The 25224-nt window shown below is 38.0% G+C and overlaps 2 protein-coding genes across 5 annotated transcripts in view; one reads left to right on the top strand and one right to left on the bottom strand.

Annotated features, from left to right (window-relative positions):
• PRKN (parkin RBR E3 ubiquitin protein ligase) overlaps positions 1–4235 on the bottom strand; it is a 1230807-nt gene extending 1226572 nt beyond the window's left edge. For all 3 annotated transcript variants that reach the window (XM_027972640.2, XM_060419883.1, XM_027972639.2), the window contains exon 1: positions 4128–4235. In XM_027972640.2, coding sequence (XP_027828441.2) covers positions 4128–4134 — 7 coding nt within the window. In that variant the 5' untranslated portion in view covers positions 4135–4235. The remainder of the gene's footprint in view (positions 1–4127) is intronic.
• Positions 4236–4443: 208 nt separating this feature from the next.
• PACRG (parkin coregulated) overlaps positions 4444–25224 on the top strand; it is a 536203-nt gene continuing 515422 nt past the window's right edge. For both annotated transcript variants that reach the window (XM_004011445.5, XM_012183225.4), the window contains exon 1: positions 4444–4875. In XM_004011445.5, the coding sequence (XP_004011494.2) occupies positions 4720–4875 (156 nt within the window). In that variant the 5' untranslated portion in view covers positions 4444–4719. The remainder of the gene's footprint in view (positions 4876–25224) is intronic.

A 25224-nucleotide genomic window follows, 5' to 3' on the forward strand; every position in this document is an offset into this window, starting at 1 on the left:
TGGGCACACAGTAGATACTCAATTACTGAATCTGCTTTCATGGAAATAAAGCACGATAAAGTGAGAAGTGAAGGGGTTTTCTTCTTAAATTCATTTGAAAAATTAAAATATATTGTTTCTCATCTATCAGAAAGGCAAAAATATTTTACGCTCCACGGGGGGAACGTGGACACGCACAAATGCTGTTGGTGGGGGCAGGGACACACGGACAGTTGTGAGCTTCCAGCACTGTTTAAAGGCAGTAAGTTTAGGGTGGGGACGGGGCAGGAGAGGGCAAACCCAGCAGGTGCTTTGCTGTGGAAGGCTGGGTCAGTTCTGGGGAGGATGTCTTTTTGTAATTTCTTCAGCTCACACGAGTAGGATAGCTCTTTGCTGCCTTGCTATGGTGGACAGAAGTGTAAAACATGGTGATTTCTTTTAAACAATTTGGAAATACCTAGCAAAATTCAAAATCTATGAATCTTTCTTTTTAAAATATGTATTTATTTATTTGGCTGTTCTGGGTTTCAGTGGGGCACGTGGGATCCTTGGTCTTCACTGAGGCACGCCGCATGTGAGATTTAGCTCCTTGACCAGGGATGGAACCCAGGCCCCCTGCACTAGGAATGCAGAGTCTTAGCCACTGGGCCACCAGGGAAGTCCCTCTACAAACCTTTTAACTAGAAAATCCACTCAGAGCTTGTAATCTTTTTACTTTACATATGAGCTTACATAAGCAAATAAAGTCATATGGACACAAACACTCCTAATGATAGCAACTATCTGAAAACCTACCGTATGCTCATTTATTGGAGACTATCTACATAATTTATGTATATCCATTAAATACTAGACAGGAGTAACTGTAGGGTCCATCTGCACACACAGATTCATAAGTTTTCTAAGAGCTGTCAAGTTAAACAAAGTACAAAAAAGATTGTTCTAATTATTATTTTTTTTAGATCACTAAAAATCATTTTTAAGACATTGAGTTTGAATTTCAATATTGGCAACATAATTATATATATGTATTTCCATGTACTTCAGGGCTTCCCTGGCGGCTCAGTGGTAAAGAATCCACCTGCAGTGCAGGATCCACAGGAGACCTGGGTCAGGAAGATCCCCTGGAGGACAGCAGGGCAATCCACTCCAGTATTCCTGCCTGGAGAATCCCATGGACAGAGGAGCCTGGAGGGCTACAGTCCATGGGGTCGCAAAGAGTCAGATAGGACTGATGTGACTTAGCAGGCACACACTCCTCTACTGGGTGTACATGAGGACATCTGATCCTACTGAAATACCTAAATTTAGTTCAATGCAACATACATATAGGATACCACAAATGTCACTATTAAAACTCAGTTTTAAACACAAACACTGTTAATTTTAAAAGGGTGAAATATAATTTTAAGAGAAATGCCAAAATTTATATTTTTTTCTTAGTTGAATTTTCTTAAGCTTTTTATTCTGGTTTATTTACAGTCCTCTCCATATTTCTCAAAAAATAATAATTTTTCACCTACTTAAGTTGTTTCTGTAGCTGAGTCAGGGCATTTAACATATTAATCTAACTGGGACATGTAGTACTTTTGAAACAGTCTCTGTGACAAGAAAGAATCGTGAGTTTTGAGAAGGTAAAGGAAGATAATTTTATTGGTAGTGAGGAAATCAATTGCTGTGGGGGTCCCCCACGGACCCCCATTTCCTCCTCCAGGGATTCTTCCTGACCCGGGGATGGAACCCGCATCTCTCATGTCTCCCGCACTGGCAGGCAGGTTGCTTACCACTGGCGCCACCTGAGTAGCACACATGTCGGTAAACAAAAAATAAAATCATCCCCATATATATATTAGTGAATATGTTTAATCTTCCGTATATCACTGGATATAGACTATAATGCCTTTCCTGGCTCCAAAGTTTTATCAGAAATGGGAAACTCATCACTCCAAGACCTTCCTTCAATTGCTCCCACTTTCACTTACCTTTGGCATTATTCAACATAACCAAGCCCAAAATTGGCAATTAAGATTTTTATTACAATATACCCACTGACAGAATTAGGCAATGCAACTAGTTGAGTAGCTGTACAGAATAATTTATTGTATATTATCCACATGGCTTTAACATGTGAAGTATTTTTCTCAGGAGAGTACATGGATTTAATTATTTATGTTATACTTATTTGCAGCGTGTAAAACAATAGCTGGAGTATGAGAAACAACACTTTTAAAATACCACCTTATATTCTCCATGGCACTACCAGTGATTAAGAAATGTCTAATCATCAGATCTAAAGATAATACTCTTCCTTCCTGTGTCCCTAAATCCCAAACTAAACCACCTAAACATAGTTCATTCTAACAACATTATTTATATAATCATCTTAGAGAATAATTCAGAATTAACTGATGACTTTTAGATCTTAAATTCTTGCCTTTACATAGCTTTGCGTGTGAGCGTGCTAGGTTGCTTCAGTCATATCCAACTCTTTGCGACCATATGGCCTGTAGCCCACCAGGCTTCTTTGTCCATGGGATTCTCCAGGCATGAATACTGGAGTGGGTTTCCATGCCCTCCTCCAGGGGATCTTCCCGATCCAGGGACAGAACCTGCGTCTCTTATATCTCCTGCACAGAGTCAGGTTCTTTACCACTAGTATCACTGGGGAAGCCCCTAAATAGCTTTACTGTAAATTTATTTCTTTTAGAATTATCCATGTATCAGATTATGTTCAATTACAATAAAATCTGTACAACTGTCTTCAAGACAAGGTGTAGACTATTTTTTCCCTGTAAAATATGGACAGCATGAATTTTGGAAATTTTCATATTTTTCTGATTCAGTTTAGATTTGCGTTAGAAAATGAATCTCGTGTAACTGTCACCTAAAAAAGGTCAAAATATTCACAAAACCTTATATATTTTTCTTAATTAGATAACCCATTCATCAGAAACCACATCATGTTAGAAAAGTAGGAAAAACTGGACAACATCCTCAGGTTTTACATTGTTGCAGTGTCGGTTAGCTGGCATATTCCTCCTAGTGTTGGATAGAACGTTTCAGATTTTAACATTAGTCTAATAAATAACTGATGTAAGAAGAGTTTATCAGTATGTAGAAACTTACTTTTAAAAATCACCTTCCATCTTCTTGGATAAACTACATTCACACGCACCTGAGGCAATCAAAAGTGCTTTAAGCGGCACCCAGTCAAGAATAACTCGCCCCCCCCAAAAAAAAAAACCTCACCAAACCAATTAACACACAGTCTAGAGGAAATCTGTCATAATAAACTCCCCAAGGAGCAATGTTTTGTAATCACATCGTATATTTCCACTAATTTTCAGAGATAAACTAATTTTTGGCTTAACAATCCTGGAAAAGGGGGACTTTTCCAGTCTTCTTTACTACAGTGATTACAAGCAATTCTAACAGCCACTTCCAAAGCTTTATTCACAAAAATGCAGCTAGGTCATTCTGTGTGTGTGTGTATATATATACATGTATATATAAAGATTTATATATATATATATTTTAAAAAAGGTTGTTGCATAATGAATCGTAAATTCATCATGCTGGAAGTTTTAATCCTTACTATCATTCACTATTAATTATTCTTTCATCTCAGACCTCCAAAGAGATTATCTAGAAGACAAAAATCCAAGAGTGTAAGAAGTTCAAATCCACCTGCGGGAATTTCTTTTGACCTCAAGCACCATCACCAGGCACCGGTCTATCAAGAGTTTAGCGCTTCGCTAAGGTTTCCCTTCAAGAGCTCCCCGGACAGTGTGGGTCCCCCCGCCCCGTCCTCAGCGGGAAGACAGCCCCCCAAGGCGCCCCGAGTTGGCGCGGGAAGAGGGGGTTCCCTACGGACCCCCGCGCTCGAGCGGGCGGCGGGAAGAGGGGCTTCCCCACGGACGCCCGCGCTGGGCCCCCCTGGCGAAGGCGTCTCCGGGAAGAAGCCTGGCAAGGCGGGCGCGGGCGGGGCTTGGGACAGAGACACACACGTCTTCTCGGGGAGCCGGCGGCGCGGGCTGAGGGGAGCGCGGACACCGCCACCCGCCACTGACAGCGGGCACCCGGGGTGGGGGGGGTCCCCGCCGAGAGGGGCGGCGCAGAGACGCTGTACCTGGCAGGTACCCACGTACCTATCATGGCCACTGGGCAGGCGGACGCGGCCCGCCAGGCGAGCAGGGTCCCACTCGCACCCGGGCGCCCGCCTGCGCCTCACACGAGCGGCGCTCCGGGGTTAAATCGTCCGGGACGCCCCTCCCCCTCCCCCTCCTCCCGGCGCCCGGCCCTCGAAACGCGCACGCGCGAACGGCGTGCCGCCCGCGGCCTTCTGGGAGTCGTAGTTTTCACTCGTTAAGTACCGCCTCGGGTCAGTCGCCGCCCGCCGCCCGCCCTTCCGGCCTGAGGCCCAGGAAACGTATACGTCACCGGGAGGCGGGGCCATCCGGCCTCAGTGTTGACGCGTCGCTTAGCAACCGGGAGGGTTACCTTTGGAAGCTTGTGGCAGCTCTGGCCTCGGCCCTGCCCTCTTCCCGCCCCTCCCTTCCCCTCAACTCCCAGCACCTAGGAGCTGCCAAACATCTGGATCGACCACTGCTACGAAGGGGTTGAATTTCTACCATTAACGCGCCTTTTTCCATTTTTTCCCCCCGACCTCCTCCTCACATCCATAAATCTCACTGACTCTTTTACTACACGTTGTATGAGAACAAGACATTTTCTAGGAAGATGGTGGCAGAAAAAGAGACCCTGAGCTTAAACAAATGCCCAGCCAAGCTGCCGACGAAGACCAAGCTCCTGGCACAGCAGCCGCTCCCGGTGCACCAGCCTCACTCCCTGGTTTCTGAGGGCTTCACAGTCAAAGCCATGATGAAAAACTCAGTCGTAAGTGATCTTCCCGAATCGAATGCACTCGCTCCCAGTCAGGGGACCCCAGGTTGCAGAGATTGGCTGGCCCTAGGATGGATTCTGAGCCCATGTCCTGGGTGGTCTTCGCCCAAAATGGCAATTTATTCGGCCAGTGGCAGACGGTGCCCAACAGAGTGTGGAGGTCCAGGCTGGGATGTTAAGAAGGAGTCTCGGGCAACTGATGTACTGTGCTCGTTTCTAAGCACCTTCCTAATAACTCAGGGTTTCTAGACCACCTGAATCTATGCTTCAGCTATATACACAAAGAAAGATCCCCTTTACTTATTGATTCCTAAACTAGCCCCACTCAGAAAAGCGCCTTAATAGAAGGAGAAGGCTTGGAAATCATGAACTCCCTTGCAAAATTTAACATTTCTGATGTACAGCTGGGAACCCAAACTCATTAACAGTAAGAAATTTTATCAATTCAACCTAGATATTATAAGAATATCCTAGCATTTTTTCTAATAAGATTCTCACGAAAAGGCATGTTAGAGTACTGAGAAGCAACTTAATAAGAAGTCTGTTTCCAAATAGACCTTTTAAACTTTTAATTTTAAAATTTCCAAGATTTGATGCAAATACTTCTGACTATTAATACAATTCATATTTCATTTCTATTGTTTTGTGGTAGTAAAAATCCATTATTCTCAATAGTATTAGGGGGGAAAAGTTTAAACTGCACATGGCAGGTTTCAGTATATGCATAACAGTTTTAAAAAAAAAGCTTTAAATGTGTGCTACACCAGGTTTTCCTACTGACTAAGCACCTGGCTGAGAATGATATATTCAATAATAAATGCAGCTTTCAAATTTGTGTAATTTACACTCTGGGAGGGTCTGATTTATTGTGTAGCAACTCATATGTTGAATGAATAGCATTGCTTTCCAGTGTCACATTATTTGTTTCACATAAATGTTGCAAACTTAATACATTATTCCTAAACTACATCCTTAAAATATGCAAATGAAATAGATCACCTTAAGACCCACAGGCCAGATTTCCACATTGCTACACAAAATGAAATTCTAATTATTGGAATGTGTGTTAGTTGCATTGCAATAGTTATTCCCAGAAATAGACTAAAACTTTCTGCTTGTTGTAACTGCGGTCCTTTTGTGAGTATATCTTGTAAACAGGTGATCATGGGAGCCAAGATGATTAGTTTATCAGCAACACAGAATGCCATAACATTCAAGCTAATTATTTCTTTTTTTTCCTTCTACTCAGTATATATAATTTTAATGATTTTTCCCAAAATGTTATGTTTCTTCAAAGACATGTACAAAATTGACCAGATTCTTTTTTTTAGAAAAAGTGTATGTATAATCGTGTTTATTTTTTAGAAACCTAGCCTTTCACCTAAAGTCATAATTCTGGAAAATCAAATATTTCAGTATTGTGAAATGTAACAAGACTCAAACAACAACACAAAAAACTGATTATGAAGCAGCCTTAATTATAAATAACTTATTTGAGGTACATTATCTTCTTGTCTCCATATACTTACGGAAAATCCCTTAGTGTGATAATAATGTCTCCTCGGGGATCTTCTAAAGAGGATGTGTCATTCTTTCACTTCATTTAGTGGGAATCATAATTGTTAGATGAAAATATTGTCCATCCATTCATTCAATCAATGATAATTTTGTTTGTTTCTAAACTTCTAAATCTTGCAAAGCCCAGTTCTGGGGATTTGTGATCAGCAAAACAAAGCCCAGTCCTTAAAACTCCAAGGAAAGCTACCACTAACAACAATGGACAGATCTTGACAAAAGAAAGACACTTTATATATCCTAACTTCAGTGGTACAAGAAATAAAACCTTTCCTCTTCATATCCAATATTTACATTTCAACATTTCTGTCCTCAGCAGTATAGGCCTTTTTGCATTATATAGTCAGTTGGGATTTCCCAGGCAAGGATACTAGAGTTGATTGCCATTTCCTAGGCCAGGGAATCTTCCCAACCCAGCGATTGAACCTGCGTCTCCTGCATTGCCAGGTGGATTCTTTACCACTGAGTCACCTGGGAAGCATATAGTCAAAACACCCTTCTTTCTTAAGGTTTATTTCTGTTCAGAAAATAACATGCTGATCCTCCATAACTTTTCGTGACTGCAACTCCTTGTTCCACAAGCCAACCCACAAATCACTTTTCTAGTGTTAGAACTTGCCATCAGTTCCCTCTTTCCAGTACTCACTAATTAAATAAGTCTTCACTCCAGAGCACTTCCACAAGAGATTTACAGACCTGTCTCCTAAGGAGGTAAATGGAGACTCCCAGTGTTTTTTGAGGGTGCTTTAGCAATAGAAGCTTGATCATAGATATGATCATGTGGGCTGTGCAAGCCCAAATGCTTAAACAGTTGTAATCTATATATGTGAATGCAGAATTATTTACAAAACAGTAATGAATGTGAATGGATAATTAAAATGGCATAAAACATGTAAAGCACATAAAACAGTGCATGGCACAGTCAGTGATCATTTGTTACCTAAGGACTGAAGGGATGTGAGTGTGTAGATGTGCAGGAAGAAGGGCGTTAGAACAAAGGGAACAACATAAGCAAAATCATGACAGTGAAGAGTTGCAGTTTAATTTGATGGAAGCAAATAAGAATAGTGGGAGATGAAATTAAATCCATAGAATAGGGTTAGATCACAGAATGCCCTTTTTAATTAGCTTCTTATTGACGTTATACATGTCCGTTGTGAAGTGTTTAAGTGACTTGGCTTAGTAAAGGAGGCTTCCCTGGTGGTTCAGTTGATAAAGTGTCTGCCTGCAATGCAGGAGTCCTGGGTTTGGAAGGTCCCCTGGAGAAGGAAACGGCAACCCACTCCAGTATTTTTGCCTGGGAAATCCCACGGACAGAGGAGCCTGGCAGGCTACAATATACTGGGGTCTCAAGAGTAAAGGTTTCCCCTATTTAAGATAATGGGGACATTTTTAACTTTTTTTTTTCACTAGTCCTCTTATAATTTCAATGTTTTATTTTAAAGCGTTGCTTAAGCTTAATTCATTTTGGTTTAAGAAGCAAGGTATAAATTTATTTTATTTTTCCAAATTGGTCAGCAGTTGCTACATTAACTTTCACTTGTAGTTAAACTGAATTATATATATGTAAAAACTTCCTATTTAATTTGAATGATCTATCACTGCTATATGTGTATTAATCATAGTGGCTCTGTGTATGCTATAATATGTAATAGGGCTACACACCTCTATTATATTTTGCGTTCCTAGAAATCCTATGAGGAGGCAGAGAAGAACTTTTTTCTTTCCGTTTAGCATATAACTCTGACAATTTAACTCTCTTTTGTTGTGAGTCATCTATTCAGTGGCAGAGCAAAGAATGAATGCTATATTACTAGATTTTTCTAACTCAGGCCAGTCCTCTCTTGATCACTTTTTTATTGACTTTGGTAGATGCATAACATGCAAATGGGAAAGGCACACACATCACTTGATAAATATTAAACTAAACATACTGGTATAGCCAGAACCCAGATCAAGAAACCTTACCAACACCACAGCACCCCTTCAGGACCTTTCCAGTAGCTTAGCTGCCCAAATGCATCCCAAGTTAATCTTATCCCAACTGCTGTCAACAGATCTGTGCATATACTCAAGGAATCATACAGTGTGTAGTTGTTTTATCTCTGGTGTATGGGGTCACTGTTGTGAAATTCACCCACATTACTGCATATGATCATAGATCCTTCATATTCATTTCTTTATATTACTTTCATGGGAGAATATAACATAATTTATGGATCCATTCATTTGTTGATGAATATTTCTATGACTTCTAGGTTAAGACTTTTACAAATAGTGCTACTAGGAAAATTCTAGTATTTTTTCATTGAAGTATAGTTGATGTACCATTTTATTTAAGTTTCAGATGTACAACACAGTGATTCACAATTTTTAAAGATTATACTGGCATGCTACAGTCCATGGGGTCTCAAGAGTTGAACACAACAACTGAACATACTTCATTTATAACTACTGTAAAATATTGGCTATATTCCCCGCACTGTACAGTAAGCCCGTGTAGTTTACTTACTTTATACATAGTAGCTGTGACTCTCAATCTCCTACCTCTATCTTGCTCATTCTCCCCTTCCTTCTTGCCACTAGTAATGACTGGTTTGTTCTCCATATCTGTGAGTCAGTTTCTTTTTTTTTTATTCGCTAGCTTGTTTTATATCTTATAGTCCATGTGTAACAGACAATATTCCATGTGATAACAGACAGTATTTGTCTTTCTCTGTCTGGCTTATTTTGCTAAGCATAATATGTTCCTGATCCATACATGCTGTTTCAAGTGGCAAAATTTCATCCTTTTTTTATGGCTGAGTAATAGTCTATTGTGGGCTTTTCTGGTGGCTCAGTGGTAAGAGTCTGCCTGCCAGTGCAGGAGAAGTGGGTTTAGTCCCTGGGCTGGGACAATCTCCTGGGGAAGGAAGTGGCAACCTACTCTTACCTAGACAATTCCATGGACAGAGGAGCCTGGTGGGCTCTATAGTTCATCAAGTTGCAAGAGTCACACATGACTAAACAAAATAGTAATCTCTTGTATATATTACCACATTTTTAAAAATCCATTCATCTATTGATGGACAATTAGGTCACTTCCATATCTTGGTAACTGTAAATAATGCAGCTATGAACATTGGGGTTGTTCACTCACTAAGTCATGTCCAGCTGAGACCGCATGGACTGCAACACACCAGTTCTGGAACTCTCTTGATTTTTCCATGATCCAGCGGATGTTGGCAGTTTGATCTCTGGTTCCTCTGCCTTTTCTAAAACCAGCTTGAACATCTGGAAGTTCATGGTTCATGTATTGCTGAAACCTGGCTTGGAGAATTTTGAGCATTACTTTGCTAGTGTGTGAAAGTGAAGTTGCTCAGTCGTGTCCGATTCTTTGCAACCCCATGAACTGTATGTAGCCTACCAGGCTCCTCCATCCAGGGGATTTTCCAGGCAATAGTAGTGAGAGATGAGTGCAATTGTGCAGTAGTTTGAGCATTCTTTGGCATTGCCTTTCTTTGGGATTGGAATCTCAAGAGTCTTCTCCAACACCACAATTTGAAAGCATAAATTCTTCAGCACTCAGCCTTCTTTATGGGCTAACTCTCACATCCATACATGACTACTGGAAAAACTATAGCTTTGACTAGATGGATATTTGTCAGCAAGGTGATGTCTCTGCTTCTTAATACGCTGCCTAGGTTTGCCATAGCTTTTCTTCCAAGGAGCAAGCATCTTTTAATTTCATGGCTGCAGTCACTATATACCGTGAGTTAGTGTTTTTATTTCCTTCAGATATATCCGCAGGGATGGGATTGCTGGATCATATCATATTTCGACATTTAGTTTTATGATGAATCTCTGCACAGTTTTCCACAGGGGCTGCACCAATTTACATTTTCACCAATAGCATACAAGTTTTCCTTTTCTCCACTTCCTCATCAGCACTAATTATTTATGGTTTTTCAGATGATAACCAGTCTGACAGGCATAAGATGATATCTCACTGTGGTTTTGATTTGCATTTTTTGATTAACAATGTCGAGCATCTTTTCATGTCCCTTTTCAACATCCGTATGCGTGTCTTCTTCAGAAAAATGTCTATTCAGTTCTGCCCGTTTTTTAACTGGGTAAATTTGCTAAAATATAATGCTAAGTCTATGTCAAATGTTACATTTTCTATATTTTCTTCTAGAATTTTATGGTTTCTAGTCTTATATTTAGGTCTTTTAGCCGTTTTAAATTAATATTTATATATGTGGAAGAAAATATGCTAATTTCATTTTTTTTTCACATATAACTGTCCAGTTTTCCAAGCACCACTTATTGAAGAGACTGTCTTTTCGCCATTGTACATCTTGCCTTCTTTGTGGTAGATTAATTGACCATAGGTGTATAGGTTTTTTTTCTGGGTACTCTATTTTTTTCCATGTATCTATTTGTTTTTGTTTTTACCAGTATCGTACTGTTTTAATTATTGCAGCTTTGTAGTGTAGTATGAAATCAGAGAGCATAATACCTCCAGCTCTGTTCTTCTTTCTAGTACAGATTTTTGGAGAGTATATGTATGAATGTTCAGGTTACTGCATCTTAGCATATGAATATGTTTGCATTAGTAACTATATTAAAACCATTTTCTAAATTGATTTTTCAAATTTAAACTCCTGGCCAGCTCTGTATAATAGCACCATTTGCTCTATAATATCATCAATAATTGGTATGACCTAAATTAAATCCCTTATGATTATACAGTGGAAGTGAGAAATAGATTTAAGGGCCTAGATCTGATAGATAGAGTGCCTGATGAACTATGGAATGAGGTTCATGATGTTGTACAGGAGACAGGGATCAAGAGCATCCCCATGGAAAAGAAATACAAAAAAGCAAAATGGCTGTTTGGAGAGGGCCTACAAATAGCTGTGGAAAGAAGAGAGGTGAAAAGCAAAGGAGAAAAGGAAAAATATAAGCATCTGAATGCAGAGTTCCAAAGAATAGCAAGAAGAGATAAGAAAGCCTTCGTCAGCGATCAATGCAAAGAAATAGAGGAAAAGAACAGAATGGGAAAGACTAGAGATCTCTTCAAGAAAATTAGAGATACCAAGGGAACATTTCATGCAAAGGATGGGCTCAGTAAAGGACAGAAATGGTATGGACCTAACAGAAGCAGAAGATATTAAGAAGAGGTGGCAAGAATACACAGAAGAACTGTACATAAAAGATCTTCATGACCCAGATAATCATGATGGTGTGATCACTAATCTAGAGCCAGATATCCTGGAATGTGAAGTCAAGTGGGCCTTAGAAAGAATCACTACAGACAAAGCTAGTGGAGGTGATGGAATTCCAGTGGAGCTATTTCAAATCCTGAAAGATGATGCTGTGAAAGTGCTGCACTCAATATGCCAGCAAATATGGAAAACTCAGCAGTGGCCTCAGGACTGGAAAAGGTCAGTTTTCATTCCAATTCCAAAGAAAGGCAATGCAAAAGAATGCTCAAACTACCGCACAATTGCGCTCATCTCACAACCTAGTAAAGTAATGCTCAAAATTCTCCAAGCCAGGCTTCAGCAATACATGAACTGCGAACTTCCAGATGTTCAAGCTGGTTTTAGAAAAGGCAGAGGAACCAGAGATCAAATTGCCAGCATCCGCTGGATCATGGAAAAAGCAAGAGAGTTCCATGAAAACATCTATTTCTGCTTTCTTGACTATGCCAAAGCCTTTGACTGTGTAGATCACAATAAACTGGAAAATTCTTTAAGAGAAGGGAATACCAGACCACCTGACCTGCCTCTTGAGAAACCTGTATGCAGGTCAGGAAGCCACAGTTAGAACTGGACATGGAACAACAGACTGGTTCCAAATAGGAAAAGGAGTCCGTCAAGGCTGTGTATTGTCACCCTGCTTGTTTAACTTATATGCAGAGTACATCATGAGAAATGCTGGACTGGAAAAAACACAAGCTGGAATCAAGATTGCCAGGAGAAATATCAATAACCTCAGATATGCAACATTCAGAAAATGAAGATCATGGCATCCAGTCCCATCACTTCATGGCAAATAGATGGGGAAACAGTGGAAACAGTGTCAGACTTTATTTTTGGGGGCTCTAAAATCACTGCAGATGGTGATTGAAGCCATGAAATTAAAAGATGCCTACTCCTTGGAAGAAAAGTTATGACCAACCTAGATAGTATATAAAGTATAGTATAGTATAGTATAGTATAAAGCAGAGACATTACTTTGCCAACTAAGGTCCGTCTTGTCAAGGCTATGGTTTTTCCTGTGGTCATGTATGGATGTGAGAGTTGGACTGTGAAGAAGGTTGAGTGCTGAAGAATTGATGCGTTTGAACTGTGGTGTTGGAGAAGACTCTTGAGAGTCCCTTGGACTGCAAGGAGATCCAACCAGTCCATTCTGAAGGAGATCAGCCCTGGGATTTCTTTTGGAAGGAATGATGCTGAAGCTGAAACTCCAGTACTTTGGCCACCTCATGGGAAGAGTTGACTCATTGGAAAAGACTCTGATGCTGGGAGGGATTGGGGGCAGGAGGAGAAGGGGACGACAGAGGACGAGATGGCTGGATGGCATCACTGACTCCATGGCCGTGAGTCTGAGTGAACTCCAGGAGTTGGTGATGGACAGGGAGGCCTGGCGTGCTGTGATTCATGGGGTCGCAAAGAGTAGGACACCACTGAGCAACTGAATGGGTATGTAATGTTACTGTGATTTAATATTCATTTTTACTCTGACTAATGTAGTTTAAAACTTTTTATTTATTGGCCATTTGATTCCCTTTTGTGAAGTGCGTTTCTATACTTTTGCCTGTTTTCCTTTTGGCTTAATTTGGTGGATTTATTTGTAATGATTCTTATTCTTCATATTTTATTCTGAATGATATAATAAAGACTGGAGGAGGACGTGGAAATCCAAATAAATACGTATATTTTAAGTATAGTTTCCCCATTGGTGAGTTTCCTTTTCATTCTCTTATTGGTGACTTTCACCCTTCTATTTTTAAAATATACATTTTTTGAGAAAAAAAAATGATCATTAACAGCTTTCTTATGTATTTATTTATAGTGTTTTCCTCAATCAGTTTCAATAGCTTTATAATGAGATACATATACACTGAGACAAAAGCCTTTGAAACTAAATTGGAGTGATTAGAAACAAAATAGATGAAACAATGGAATAAAATGTAATTAAAGTAGGAAGCTTGAACTTAAGAAAAGGGGGATCAATTTTTTCATTCATAAGGGTCAGTATATTTATTGATTGATGGTCAAATTTCCTTCTGAGCTTCTTGGCATCTGTTGCTGAGAGGGGAACCTTATACACTTCTCGTTATCACAAAAGAAGTAGCCTGTCAGTCCCTGTAGGGCATTCTGCCTTTCTCTACACTGACTTTTCAGGGAAATTGACCCGGTAGCATTTTAAATACATGCAACACACCATACGTACATTTTTATTTCTTACTTGAAATACACTGGTCAGATTCATAGAGACGAGTTCAGTAAGAGCCAGGTAGGCGACATTAAAATCTATCTTGAGGAACTGGGTTTTGCATGAGATCAAATTCACATGGTACATGTGTGTAGACTTTTGGTGATCTGATTTGACCCGAGAACAGAATTCACAGTGCCTTCCAGAGAGTGTAGACTTTGTTTTAGTTCTGGTTGTTCTCAGTCCGTTTTATGACAGGAGCAAGACAGCTGCTGATTTTGTAAAGTGTCAGAGAGGAAGCGTGTGATGCTATGAGCCCTCAAGAGCCAAATGGCCTGAAAGAGGCTAGGTCTAGAAAGGCTTCTCAAAGAGGATCTTGTTTGGTGAGCTATAAAAGGTGAGGGGGACCCAGGGGAAGAGTTGGGGGCAGAGTCGGAAAAGGCTGGGACCAGTCAGACCCGGCTTCCTGCTCACTCAGTGTTCAGTCTTCATTTTATGCTTTCTTTTCCCCAAAGAATTATGTCGTAAATTCTATTCGTTGTGTATATATCTAAAATTCTTCAAATTGTTTATGTTTTATAGACTATATAAGCAAAGTATATATGACTTTATGAAAGTATACATAATACACGTGTCTATATAGCTTACATATTTAGTTTGTATCATATATAATACTTTACATGAAATTGTATAATTGAAGATTCTTTTTAACTTGCTAATATTTTACATGTCATCACAAACTCCTCTTGAGCATTTAAAGCACTTCGTAAAATGCTGTTCTCTGAATGTGCCATCATTTCTTCAGTCATTCACTCAGGTTGCTTTCTGTTTTTTGCTGCTATACATAGTGACAAAATTAATATTTCTAAACATTTTTCTATACTTTTAAATATCTCTTTGAAATATAAGTTCTGAAGTAGAATTACTGAATCGGAGTTCTCTGGAATCTGAAGACTCTGATGAAGTGTTGATGTAAACCTGTCTAGCAAGGCTTGACTGCATCTGTGCTGCTCTTTATAGCCCAAGGAAAGGCCTGGGGCTTTTAAGTACACCAGCCCTGCCTGCCTTCCACCTTCCCCACCTGCAGTGTTTCGAGGGGAAGCAATCTCTCAGTACCTCTGATACCCATTCATAATATATGTTATAAATGGATTGGAAACATGTAAGGCTGTGGTTCACAGATTGCAAATTGTAATTACATGTGTGTGTGTGCTGAGTCATGTCCAATGCTTTGTAACCCCATGGACTGTACCCACCAGGCTCCTCTGTCCATAGGATTCTCCAAGCAAGAATACTGGAGTGGATTGCCATTCCCTTCTCCAGGGGATCTTCCCTACCCTGGGATCAAACCCTTGTCTTCTGTATTAGGCAGATTCTTTATCACTGAGCCATTTGCGTGCCTGTAGTCACCTGATTTCTGGGTCCACCCTCCACATTTTCGATTTAACTGTTCTAATTGTGTCAGGCATAGTTTTATTGTTTAGTAGAGGTTCAGAGGGCTTTCCTCCTATCTCAGCTGGTAAAGAATCTGCCTGCAATGCGGGAGAACCCAGTTTGACTCCTGGGTCAGGAAGATCCCCTGGAGAAGGGATAGGCTACCCACTCCAGTATTCTTGGGCTTCCCTTGTGGCTCAACTGGTAAAGAATCCGCCTGCAATGTGGCAGACCTGGGTTCGATCCCTGGGTTGGGAAGATCCCCTGGAGAAGGAAATGGCAACCCACTGCAGTATTCTTGCCGGCTGACACCCCATGAAGAGAGGAGCCGCGGTGGGCTACAGACTTCAGGGTCACAGAGTCAGACACGACGGAGCAACTAAGCATAGCACAGCACGGAGGTGCAGAACTTACAGGGACATAGTATTGTACTATTCAGTTTTTCCAGACATTTATTAAGCAGTGTTATTCCCTGCTGATATGTTGTATAATTATACATAATACTCAGATATTTCAGAGAGAATTCTAACCAAGGTAACAATTTAAAGTATTGTAACTCAGTGATATGTTTAGAAACTGGTGAAGCCAGTCTCTCCTAATGGTGCTAATCTGAGGGGCATGAAATTCTATCTTGTTTTGATTTAATTTTGCATTTCCTTGATGACTACTGATATACTTTCTTTTCATTGTTCATCTTTTTTCTTTTTTCCCTCAGTGATGTGCCTGTTCCTAGCCTTGCTCCCTTTTCCTATTGGGTTGTCTGTCCTTTTCTTACTGATATATAGATGTTCTTTATATAATCTAAATATGGACCCAGCTTATTCGCTCCTAGTCTGTGACTTGCCATTATACTTTTTTTTTTCATTTTTTTGATGAACAGAAATTGTAAATTTAATTTTAAGTATTTATATTTATCAGTTTCTCCCATTACTGTTTGTATATTTTGTGCCTAATTTCAGAAGTATTTCTGATCCTGATATATTAGGTTTTTGCATATTTTATTCATAAAATGTTTACATACAGATTATAATTGTGTCACTAGATCATTTTTTGAGATGACAAGTAAGACTTTAATTTAATCTGTTCCATATGGAGAGAGACACCCACCCAGTACCTTTTATAAACAGTACCTGGCAACTCTCTGGTCTGTCCTATTTATCTATTACTAAGCCAGCATCCCACTCACATTGTCTTAATCATTGTAGCTTCATCAATATTGATATTTAGTAAGGTGAGTTCTCCAAATTGCTTTCATTCTCTTTCGCATTCTTGGTCTCTTAACATCTGTAATAATTTTAGAGTAGGTTGTCAAGTTTTATGAAAATCATTTTCATAAGAATGTGAGTCAGCCGTTAAGCATACATGTGTCCTTTCCCTTTTGACTCCCAACCCCCACCCCATCCCCACCCTCTAGACTGTCACAGAGTGCTGTGCTGAGCTCCCTGTATTACACAGCAGCTTCCCGGTAGCTATCTGTTTGACATATGATGATAATGTATGCGTTTCAGTGCTACTCTCTCAATTCTTCCCACCCTCTCCTTCCCCCGCTGTGTCCAAAGTCTGCTCTCTCTGTCTGTGTCTCTATCTGTGCCCTATAAATACGTTCATCGGTACCATTACAGGCCAGTATCACTGATGAACATAGATGCAAAAATCCTGAAGAAAATACCAGCAAGCAGAATCCAGCAACACATTAAAAGGATCATGCACCATGATGAAGTGGGGTTTATCCTGGAGATGTTAGGATTCTTTAATATATGCAAATAAATCTTTGTGATATGACAGATGAGTAAATTGAAAGAAAAACTTTTTGGGGGATTTTGCTTAAATTATGTTGGATGCACAGTATAATTTGGGGACAATCATAGTCCATTCTTAATTTGCTAAGGGCTTTGAAAAAATTGTGAGTAGTATTGAATTTTATCAAAGATACTTTCTGCATATATTGAGATGATCATAAGGTTTTTCTTGTTAAGTCTATGACCATTAATATAACATTAATATCGTCTGACATTATAATATTAAATCATTCTTATATTTTTGTAAATTATATAATTATGAAGTGTTCAGCTTAAAAAACAAGTATAAACTATTGACATCTCTTTCATTTATCAGGAAGCAAAAGAAGCCTTCCCCATAACCCATAACAAGTTTCTTATATTTTATTATCCAAAACTAGGTATTAATGCCTTGGTAGTGTCTTAACTCAGTCTGACATAACAAGAATATCACAGACTGGGGGGACTTTAAGAACAGACATTTACTTCCCATAGTTCTGGAGGGTGGGAAGTCCAAGAGCAAGGTGCTGGCCATTTCAGTTCTTGGTGAGAGCTTCCTCCTGGCTTGCAGATGGTCCTCTCTGTGCATGCAGAGAGAGACTCTCCAATACTCTTATTAACTTGCAAATTCCACCCTAGAGTCCCAATCTCATGATGTAATCTAACCCTAATTACCTCTTAAAGGCCTCATTTCCAAACACCATCACCTTTAGGGGATAGGCCTTCAACATATGAATTTTGAGATATACCGATACTCAGTCACTGACAGGTGGGGAGATGGGACTGCTAAATTTCCCTGATCGTTTGGGACTGGAGGAGGGGCTTTCTTCCTGGAGTTCTTTGCTGCTAGAACAAATGATGTTTCTAGAAACTAAAGTAAAACTTTCCTTCAGGAAGAAAATTAATTATGTGAACTACACTTTCATTCTGCAGAAAATAATTTATTGGATTTCAGTATGTTTTTCTTTTAATAGTGTGGATTTGAGAAATTATTTTCATTATACAAATGAAAAATTATGTAGAGTTTTAAGAAAATATCTAAAAGAGAAAAAATATAGTAAATGTCAAACCCCTTCTACTAGTGTTAATCACTCTTGAATTATTCCCAAAAAGCATCACTGCATTCTTTTGAATAAAACTGTAGTCATCATATCATACAGATATTGTTAATATTTGCATTATATCCTCATTTGCTAATTTATGCCTTCTTTTTCTTTGTTTAGGTTTCCTTATGGTTCATTATGCTCTTTGTTTCTCTCTTCATATACTGTCTTCTGAATTTATATACTAATTCTGGTTTTGACAACAGATTTCTTATTTCCACTCTTGCATTTTCTTTTTCTGTATTGGTCTTACTATTAAAATGATACATAATTTTAGTTTAGCTTTCCTCTTTTATATGGTTATTGTTTGTGAGGGATTATTTTCCCTGTTGGTTGAGGCTTTATAGTTATGTTTTGATCATTATTTTTTTATTAATAGATTTGTTGCTTCATGGTTTTATACTTTGGTTTCTACAGTTTTAACCGTTTGAAATTTATTAAAGATATTTATTGGTCTAGAATAGGATCACTTTCTAGAAATGTTCTATGGAAACGAGAAAAGACATTTTTTGTCTATACTTATTTTGGCTTGTTAATTCCAGATGATTTGTCTAAGAGCAGAAGATCAAAAAGAACATCTGTGTAAAAGCATGGTTACTATTTAATGTTATGTTATGAGTGATAAGGATTAGGTCCATCTTAAATTCAAAATAGGCAATGAGTTTTGGTATTTGTTCCTGTGTTTTTCTGTATTCCTACTTATTAGTCCATGAGGCAGCACTTTTTCCTAGGTTACCTAAACTCTTTGAAGATTTTAAAAACATAATTAATTGCTAAAATCCATTTATATCATTAAATGTTTGTGGCCCTTATAATTTTGATCAGTAAGGAGAAAAACACAAAAGAAAACAAGTTACAAACCAGAACCAGAAAATAATGGAGAAAAACCACCTCAGGATCCATTGTTTTGCTGCTCCTTAATCGTGTCAGAGGACTTAGCCAATTCCTGCTCTGCAGTTCTGAAAATGATGCAACCATGGGTCACATCTTTTACTCCTACTTACTCGAGGGATCTAGACTACCAGAACCCATCTATAGTATCTTGATTATTTTATTTTCTGAAAAGTATGTATTTCTATTTCAGTGTGTGTACTTCATATTTAAGTTCTTATAATGAGATTTTAGATAGAGGATTCAGGAAGAGGTATTGGTTTTGCTTCTGCTCCCTTAATAAGAATTAAAAATCCAGCTGTTAACACTGACAACAGCGGTATGGGGGCAGTTCACACTCATTATTGATCAGCAAACAGTGACCGTGTTACGGGCGCGAAGCACACCAAAGTTTAATACGTAGGGTGACCAGTGATTTTGTAGGACCTAGAAAGTGAGGCAAAAGACATTTAGATTTTATATTTGGGATACAACAACTCTGAAGCAAGTTTAAGATAATTCAGTTAGTCTGTCGTAGAGAAGTGTTATGGTCAGAGATTTACTCTTAAGTCTTCCATATACATTTAAGAATCATAACCTAAACAAAAATTTCAGATATTATTATCCATGAATTTGCTTATTTACCAAAGTTACTATCATATAGGGAAAAGGATGTGAATTGATTTATTATAAATAATAATTGTTATGTAAATAATTTATATTTCAGAAGTATCTTTCTAAAGCAATTCAAATTAAGGTCATTGTTATAGCACAGAATAGAAAAAATATGATTATATAATAAATGCCAAATAAAATAATGAATATGGAATATTCATGGCTAGCTAGCTTCCTTTTGTGGTTTTTACTTAGAACAGAGTCCACAGAGAAATATATTTCACAGATTGTCTCTTCTAAACCTAGGTATTTATGAATAAATAGTCCCTGAGAAAAGCAGTAAATCCATTACCAAATCTCATGTGTCTTGCACTTTGTATTTTAAGATAAAAGTCATTTTACATTATAAAACTACAACTTGATTTCAAAATCAGGTAGAATTATTTAGTGGTTTCACATGAACATGAAATATTATTTGAATTTAATAATATATGTATTTTATAATTATAAAAGTATATATTTTAGAATTTATGTAACATAGTGACTATTGACACAGAACAGCAACAGTTGTATAAAATAAGGGTTAGTACTTTTAAGCAATAATGAAGGATGCCTCTGTATATACTTTATTTCTCTTTGGAATTTCTTGAGTATATGATATCATATTTACTTCTTATTATACTAGATCATACACACATTCACAGGGATTTACATGCACAAAATCATCTTTTTTCATTTTTAAATTTTTATAATAAATTCATCAAGTATAGCTTTTATAAGTTTCAGGTTTCAATGGCCAGTGTCTTATAATTCTTTGCCCCTGTGCCTCTCAACACTTGGCACCATGTTCTAGATATCTGAGATGCTCAGTTGTATTTCTTGTTTAAGTATTTTTTAAAAGTAATATGATTGTGAATGTCCATCTACACCTGTTATACATTTACTTCCTATTTATCACTTATGGAAATAATATAGTGATTTCCTGATAAGAACTCCTCCCTTTTATAGGTTAAAAAAAAAACTTTCTCTAAGTCACATTTGGCCTTCTATTTATGTGAGTGGAAGCTAGTTTGAACTGATGTGAAACTTATCAACACTTGGTATTTCAATAAAAAAAATCACAGGAATGGTGTTTTAGATTAGAACCTTTAAACACCGAAGGAATCAAAAACCTTGGGAGCATCTCAAAGGCCAAAATCAGCATCAATATATTGAGTATATTGGATTGGATTGAGATACTTGCAGTGACTCACATAGTACAAACACCAGGTTTTTCTTGAGATAACACTGGCAAACCCAGAATCATCAGGCTGATTCAATCAGGGTAGAACTTGAGATAGACCTAGGAGATGGCTTAACAGGATTCAGGCAAGCCAAATGTTTGAGTCAAAATCCAAACCTACAGTTCTAAACTGAACCAAGACCCAATCAAAAAAAGGATTAGTAATGGGAGGCAGAAGGCTCAGGGAAGCCAAGAAGATACTTAAACCCTTAGTGGCCTGTTTGGAATAGCACAGACTGGCCTTGCCCTCTGCGAACGGTGGAGAGCATTCTAGGGTGCTAATGCTAAGTAGGCTAGAAAATTGAGACCACTGTCAGGCTCATGTGGACAAGTTCAGTGAAATAATTCTGTTCTGTGAAATAATTGGTCTATCTTGTTTTACTCTGCTTGAAACTATAGAGCTCACCTCCGTCTGTTCAGTCATCTGCAAGTAATAACAAGTGACTTTTGTCAGTGATGAAAGTAGATTGGAGTTTATCTGCTAAAACATATTAAAATTCTGGAAAACAAATTCAGAACGTACATTCAGTTTATGGTGAAGAGTCATTAATCTCCTTTCCGTTGTCAGTTGCTTTGCAAAATGAAAATCATTTCTTCAAGTGTCAGCGTGATCCTTGCACAGAGTTGATAAAGTTGTGAGAATAGCTTATCAGGGCTTAGCAGTCAATGACCTATGCCTGCTTCTACCATCTGACCCCAGGCCCACATTCCTTCAGTTCTACCTCTTAACTTTTTCTTACTTTAAATTAATGCAGTTATTTCAAATATGTAAATAACATTTCTTCTTAAAAGACTGTAACTGAGGTACTAACGATAAACTGCATAAAGTATAAAAGTAAATACATTTGGCACACATATACAGCTTGTGAAGCCACCACTGCAATCAAGATCGTGCAGACTTGTCCATTACCCCCAATCCTTTTGCAATCACTCCCTCTCCCTCATTTTCCTAGCTTTGCTTTCTGTCGTATAGATGGGTTTGTATTTATTTATATAGAGTATAAATCTGCCTGCAATGCAAGAGACCTGGGTTTTTCCGTGAGTCAGAAAGATCCCCTGGAGAAGGAAATGGCTACCCACTCCAGTATTCTTGCCTGGAAAACCTCATGGACAGAGGAGCCTGGCGGGCTACAGTGCATGGGGTCCCAAAGAGCTGGACACAACTAAGCGATTTACACTTTCACACTTTCATGCAGAATACACTTCTTTTTTTCCCTGGCTTCTTTTTCAGTCAACGTAATTGCTTAAAGAGGCATCCGTGTTGCTGCATATATTGATACTTCATTGTTTTATTGCTTCCAGTGTTACATTCATATGAATATAGCACAGTTTAAGCACTCACTGTTGGTGAGCATCCGAGTAGTGTCCAGTGTATGGCTGTTCAAAACAGCTGCTATGAACATTGGTGTACAAGTCCTTGTGTGGATATGGGTTTATCTCTCTTGGTTAAATACCTAACAGTGGACAAGTTGCACCAGCTGTCAAGAAGCAGAGAGGATCGAAACCACATCATGGCAGCCTTACCCCTAGCTGGTACATGAAGTTATTAATGGAATGATAAGTTTATCCTTGTCATCTTTGAGGCATTTAAAAGAGCTCCCAAAGCATGTATAAGTCTGTTTATTACATGAGGCTTGTTCTTTTAGGCCTTATAGTACATAGAATAAAAGACAAAAAATAGTTTATTTCTTATTTTAATAAATGTAAACTGTATCACTGTGTACAGCACAATTTCATGATCTGAAAATATCCATCACTGATTTATCTATGATATAAAGTATAGTTATTGTATGAGCTTTATTGAAGTATTGTTACATTTGGTTATGAAAACAAAGTTTTCATAATTTTCTGTACTAAATATATTTATGTTCCCATTCACTGTCTCCATGAAAAGTTTTCCAGTAGAGATTAATATTTAGGATATCTCATAAAAACTATGGTAGTTAGTACTTTAACATTTTTCTTCATTTGTTGAGATTTATCTGTAAATTTACATAATACTCAAATTTATATCTACTTTCATTTATTTTCTGTTAACGATATCTTGGGAATCCATCACATTTTATAAGGAACCATAAGTTTATTTCAGCCTAAGGCACACAGCTAGTTTTCATGCTGACCTGGATGCATATATGCAATCTAGTCAGTGCATTTTGAAAATTTGAACGCTAGTACATGAAACTGGAATAACGAACCAATAAAAATTTTTACAGCATTCAGAAAAATTATTTCTTAGACATTCACACTGTCATTTTACTCATTAAAGTTATTCTAGGATCGTAAGTTAGGTCATGAATTCCTAAGCCTTGGGAAAAAAATCAGAAGGTTTTCTGTTGATCAAAGGACTTGACCTGACTATAGGATAGCAAAATCTTGTTTCGGAAAGCTAGACTAGGCCATTTGCAGCTCAACTATCCACCTTCAGCCAAGGGAGTAGAATTCTTGGGAAGCCTTTCATGTGGCCTCCGTAATGCTCTTCACACGGTAAACACCGTGGTTTGCCACAGTTGCAGTTATTACCTTCATGCAGTCTCTGTCAGTGTTTGACACTGGTTTTAGACTTGCAGATGCTCAAATGCGTCCTCAGCAGATGGCAGGACTACTATAATTTCAGAAGGTTTTCATGGAGATGGAATGAAATATAATAGTGAAACAGACACATGCTCAGCAACATGTGAATCAAATGTAGTTAAGTGCTCAGGAGAGGGTGGTTTTCCATTCTCCCCAAATCTGCTAACATGTAATTGGCCTAGCCTATAACCAGACCTTTTTAAGAGTTTATAGGATTCTAATCTCCTCGATACTTTAGCCACCCGTGGTAATGAGTTATGTGCTCAGGAAGGTGTATTAATGCCTATGAGTCACTAAGGTTCTATCTCGTGTTTGCCTCATCACTTCACTGGCCTTTAACTTGTTTTGCAAATACACTTAATTCAGTAAGGAAGATTGCTTCTCCTGAAGTTTTTCCATTAGTGAAAGGTGTTACAAACCATGTACGTTATTTTTATTTGGATGATATGTATGGTTGAAACAATTATATATATATTGTATATATAATATATATATTGCTTTTTAGGAAGCACTTTAATATTAGCATAACATCTAACCATGTTGGTATTTCTGTTTTCTGTTATAGTTAGGATAATCCTTATATTTTAAGTAAATAATAAAAATCAAAGTAAAAAAATTCATATCTAAGTATTTTATATTGTGACTTGCAACTAAATGCATTAATCCAAACAAACAGAGAATATAGAGATTATTCACATCCCCATTTGGTTTAAACACGGGTGTCTAATTGTCATTTGTTTCTGCTTTAACTCAGTTCAGCTGCTTTAATTAAATGATGCCATTCATCTAGCTGGCGTCCTGAAATCTCTGTATCTTTGAAAAATACAATAAAAAAAGGAATGAGTTCTCTATAAAATGTGGTTTATCTTCAGCTAGAATTTTTTTTTTCAAGATTTTAGTCTTTATCTTAATTGTGAATATCAAATAGAGGCTTTCAGAGTGATATGGGCTAATTTCAAATTTCTCTAAATCTACAAATATACTGTTCATTTTCCCTAGTCTGGGCCTAAATTACTCTGCTTGCATTTGTAATCAGAAATTGATTGGGTTGCTGTGGAAACTGGAAACGTGTGTTGCTGGTTGAAGAAAAACCGAGGTAGAACAAGTACTGTTATCATAGCTGTCTGTCATCCTAAATGCCTGTCATTCAAACAGCACATGGATAGCATTTTCGCACTCTAATCCCCAAACGCTTCTCTTCAGAATACTGCTTTGTGGTCACTCTCAACCCTCTAGACTGAATTTTTGACACCCAATGACTTTGTTACATATTTAATTTGTTTTCATGTTGAATTATTTCTTTCTAACACAAAATGAAATATTCTCATCTTACCCACATCTATAATACACATCGTAGGAAAAAGCCTGAACCTCAGTAAAATACTAGTTGTTGAGAAGCCAGCCATGTGAAACATTTCCACTGCTGGCCAAGAAGATACAGAACTAGGGCAAAAAGATTCAGTTGAAGAAAGAATTTTTAACTTCTGGTAATAAAGGCAGCCTGGAAGAAGTGAAGGTCTATGTTATATAAAAAAATATTTATTATTATAAATACTTATTATTTTTACATAATAAAAAGGCAATTTATGAGTTTTACCATGTGAAAGAAAAGCTGACTTCTAATCGCCTTTAAAGGTGTGTCTTATGAGAGCTGACAAAATAAAGGTTAATGAAAGAAACGAGAGAA

Source organism: Ovis aries, chromosome 8, assembly GCF_016772045.2.
Source record: "Ovis aries strain OAR_USU_Benz2616 breed Rambouillet chromosome 8, ARS-UI_Ramb_v3.0, whole genome shotgun sequence".
NCBI classification, from domain to species: domain Eukaryota; kingdom Metazoa; phylum Chordata; class Mammalia; order Artiodactyla; family Bovidae; genus Ovis; species Ovis aries.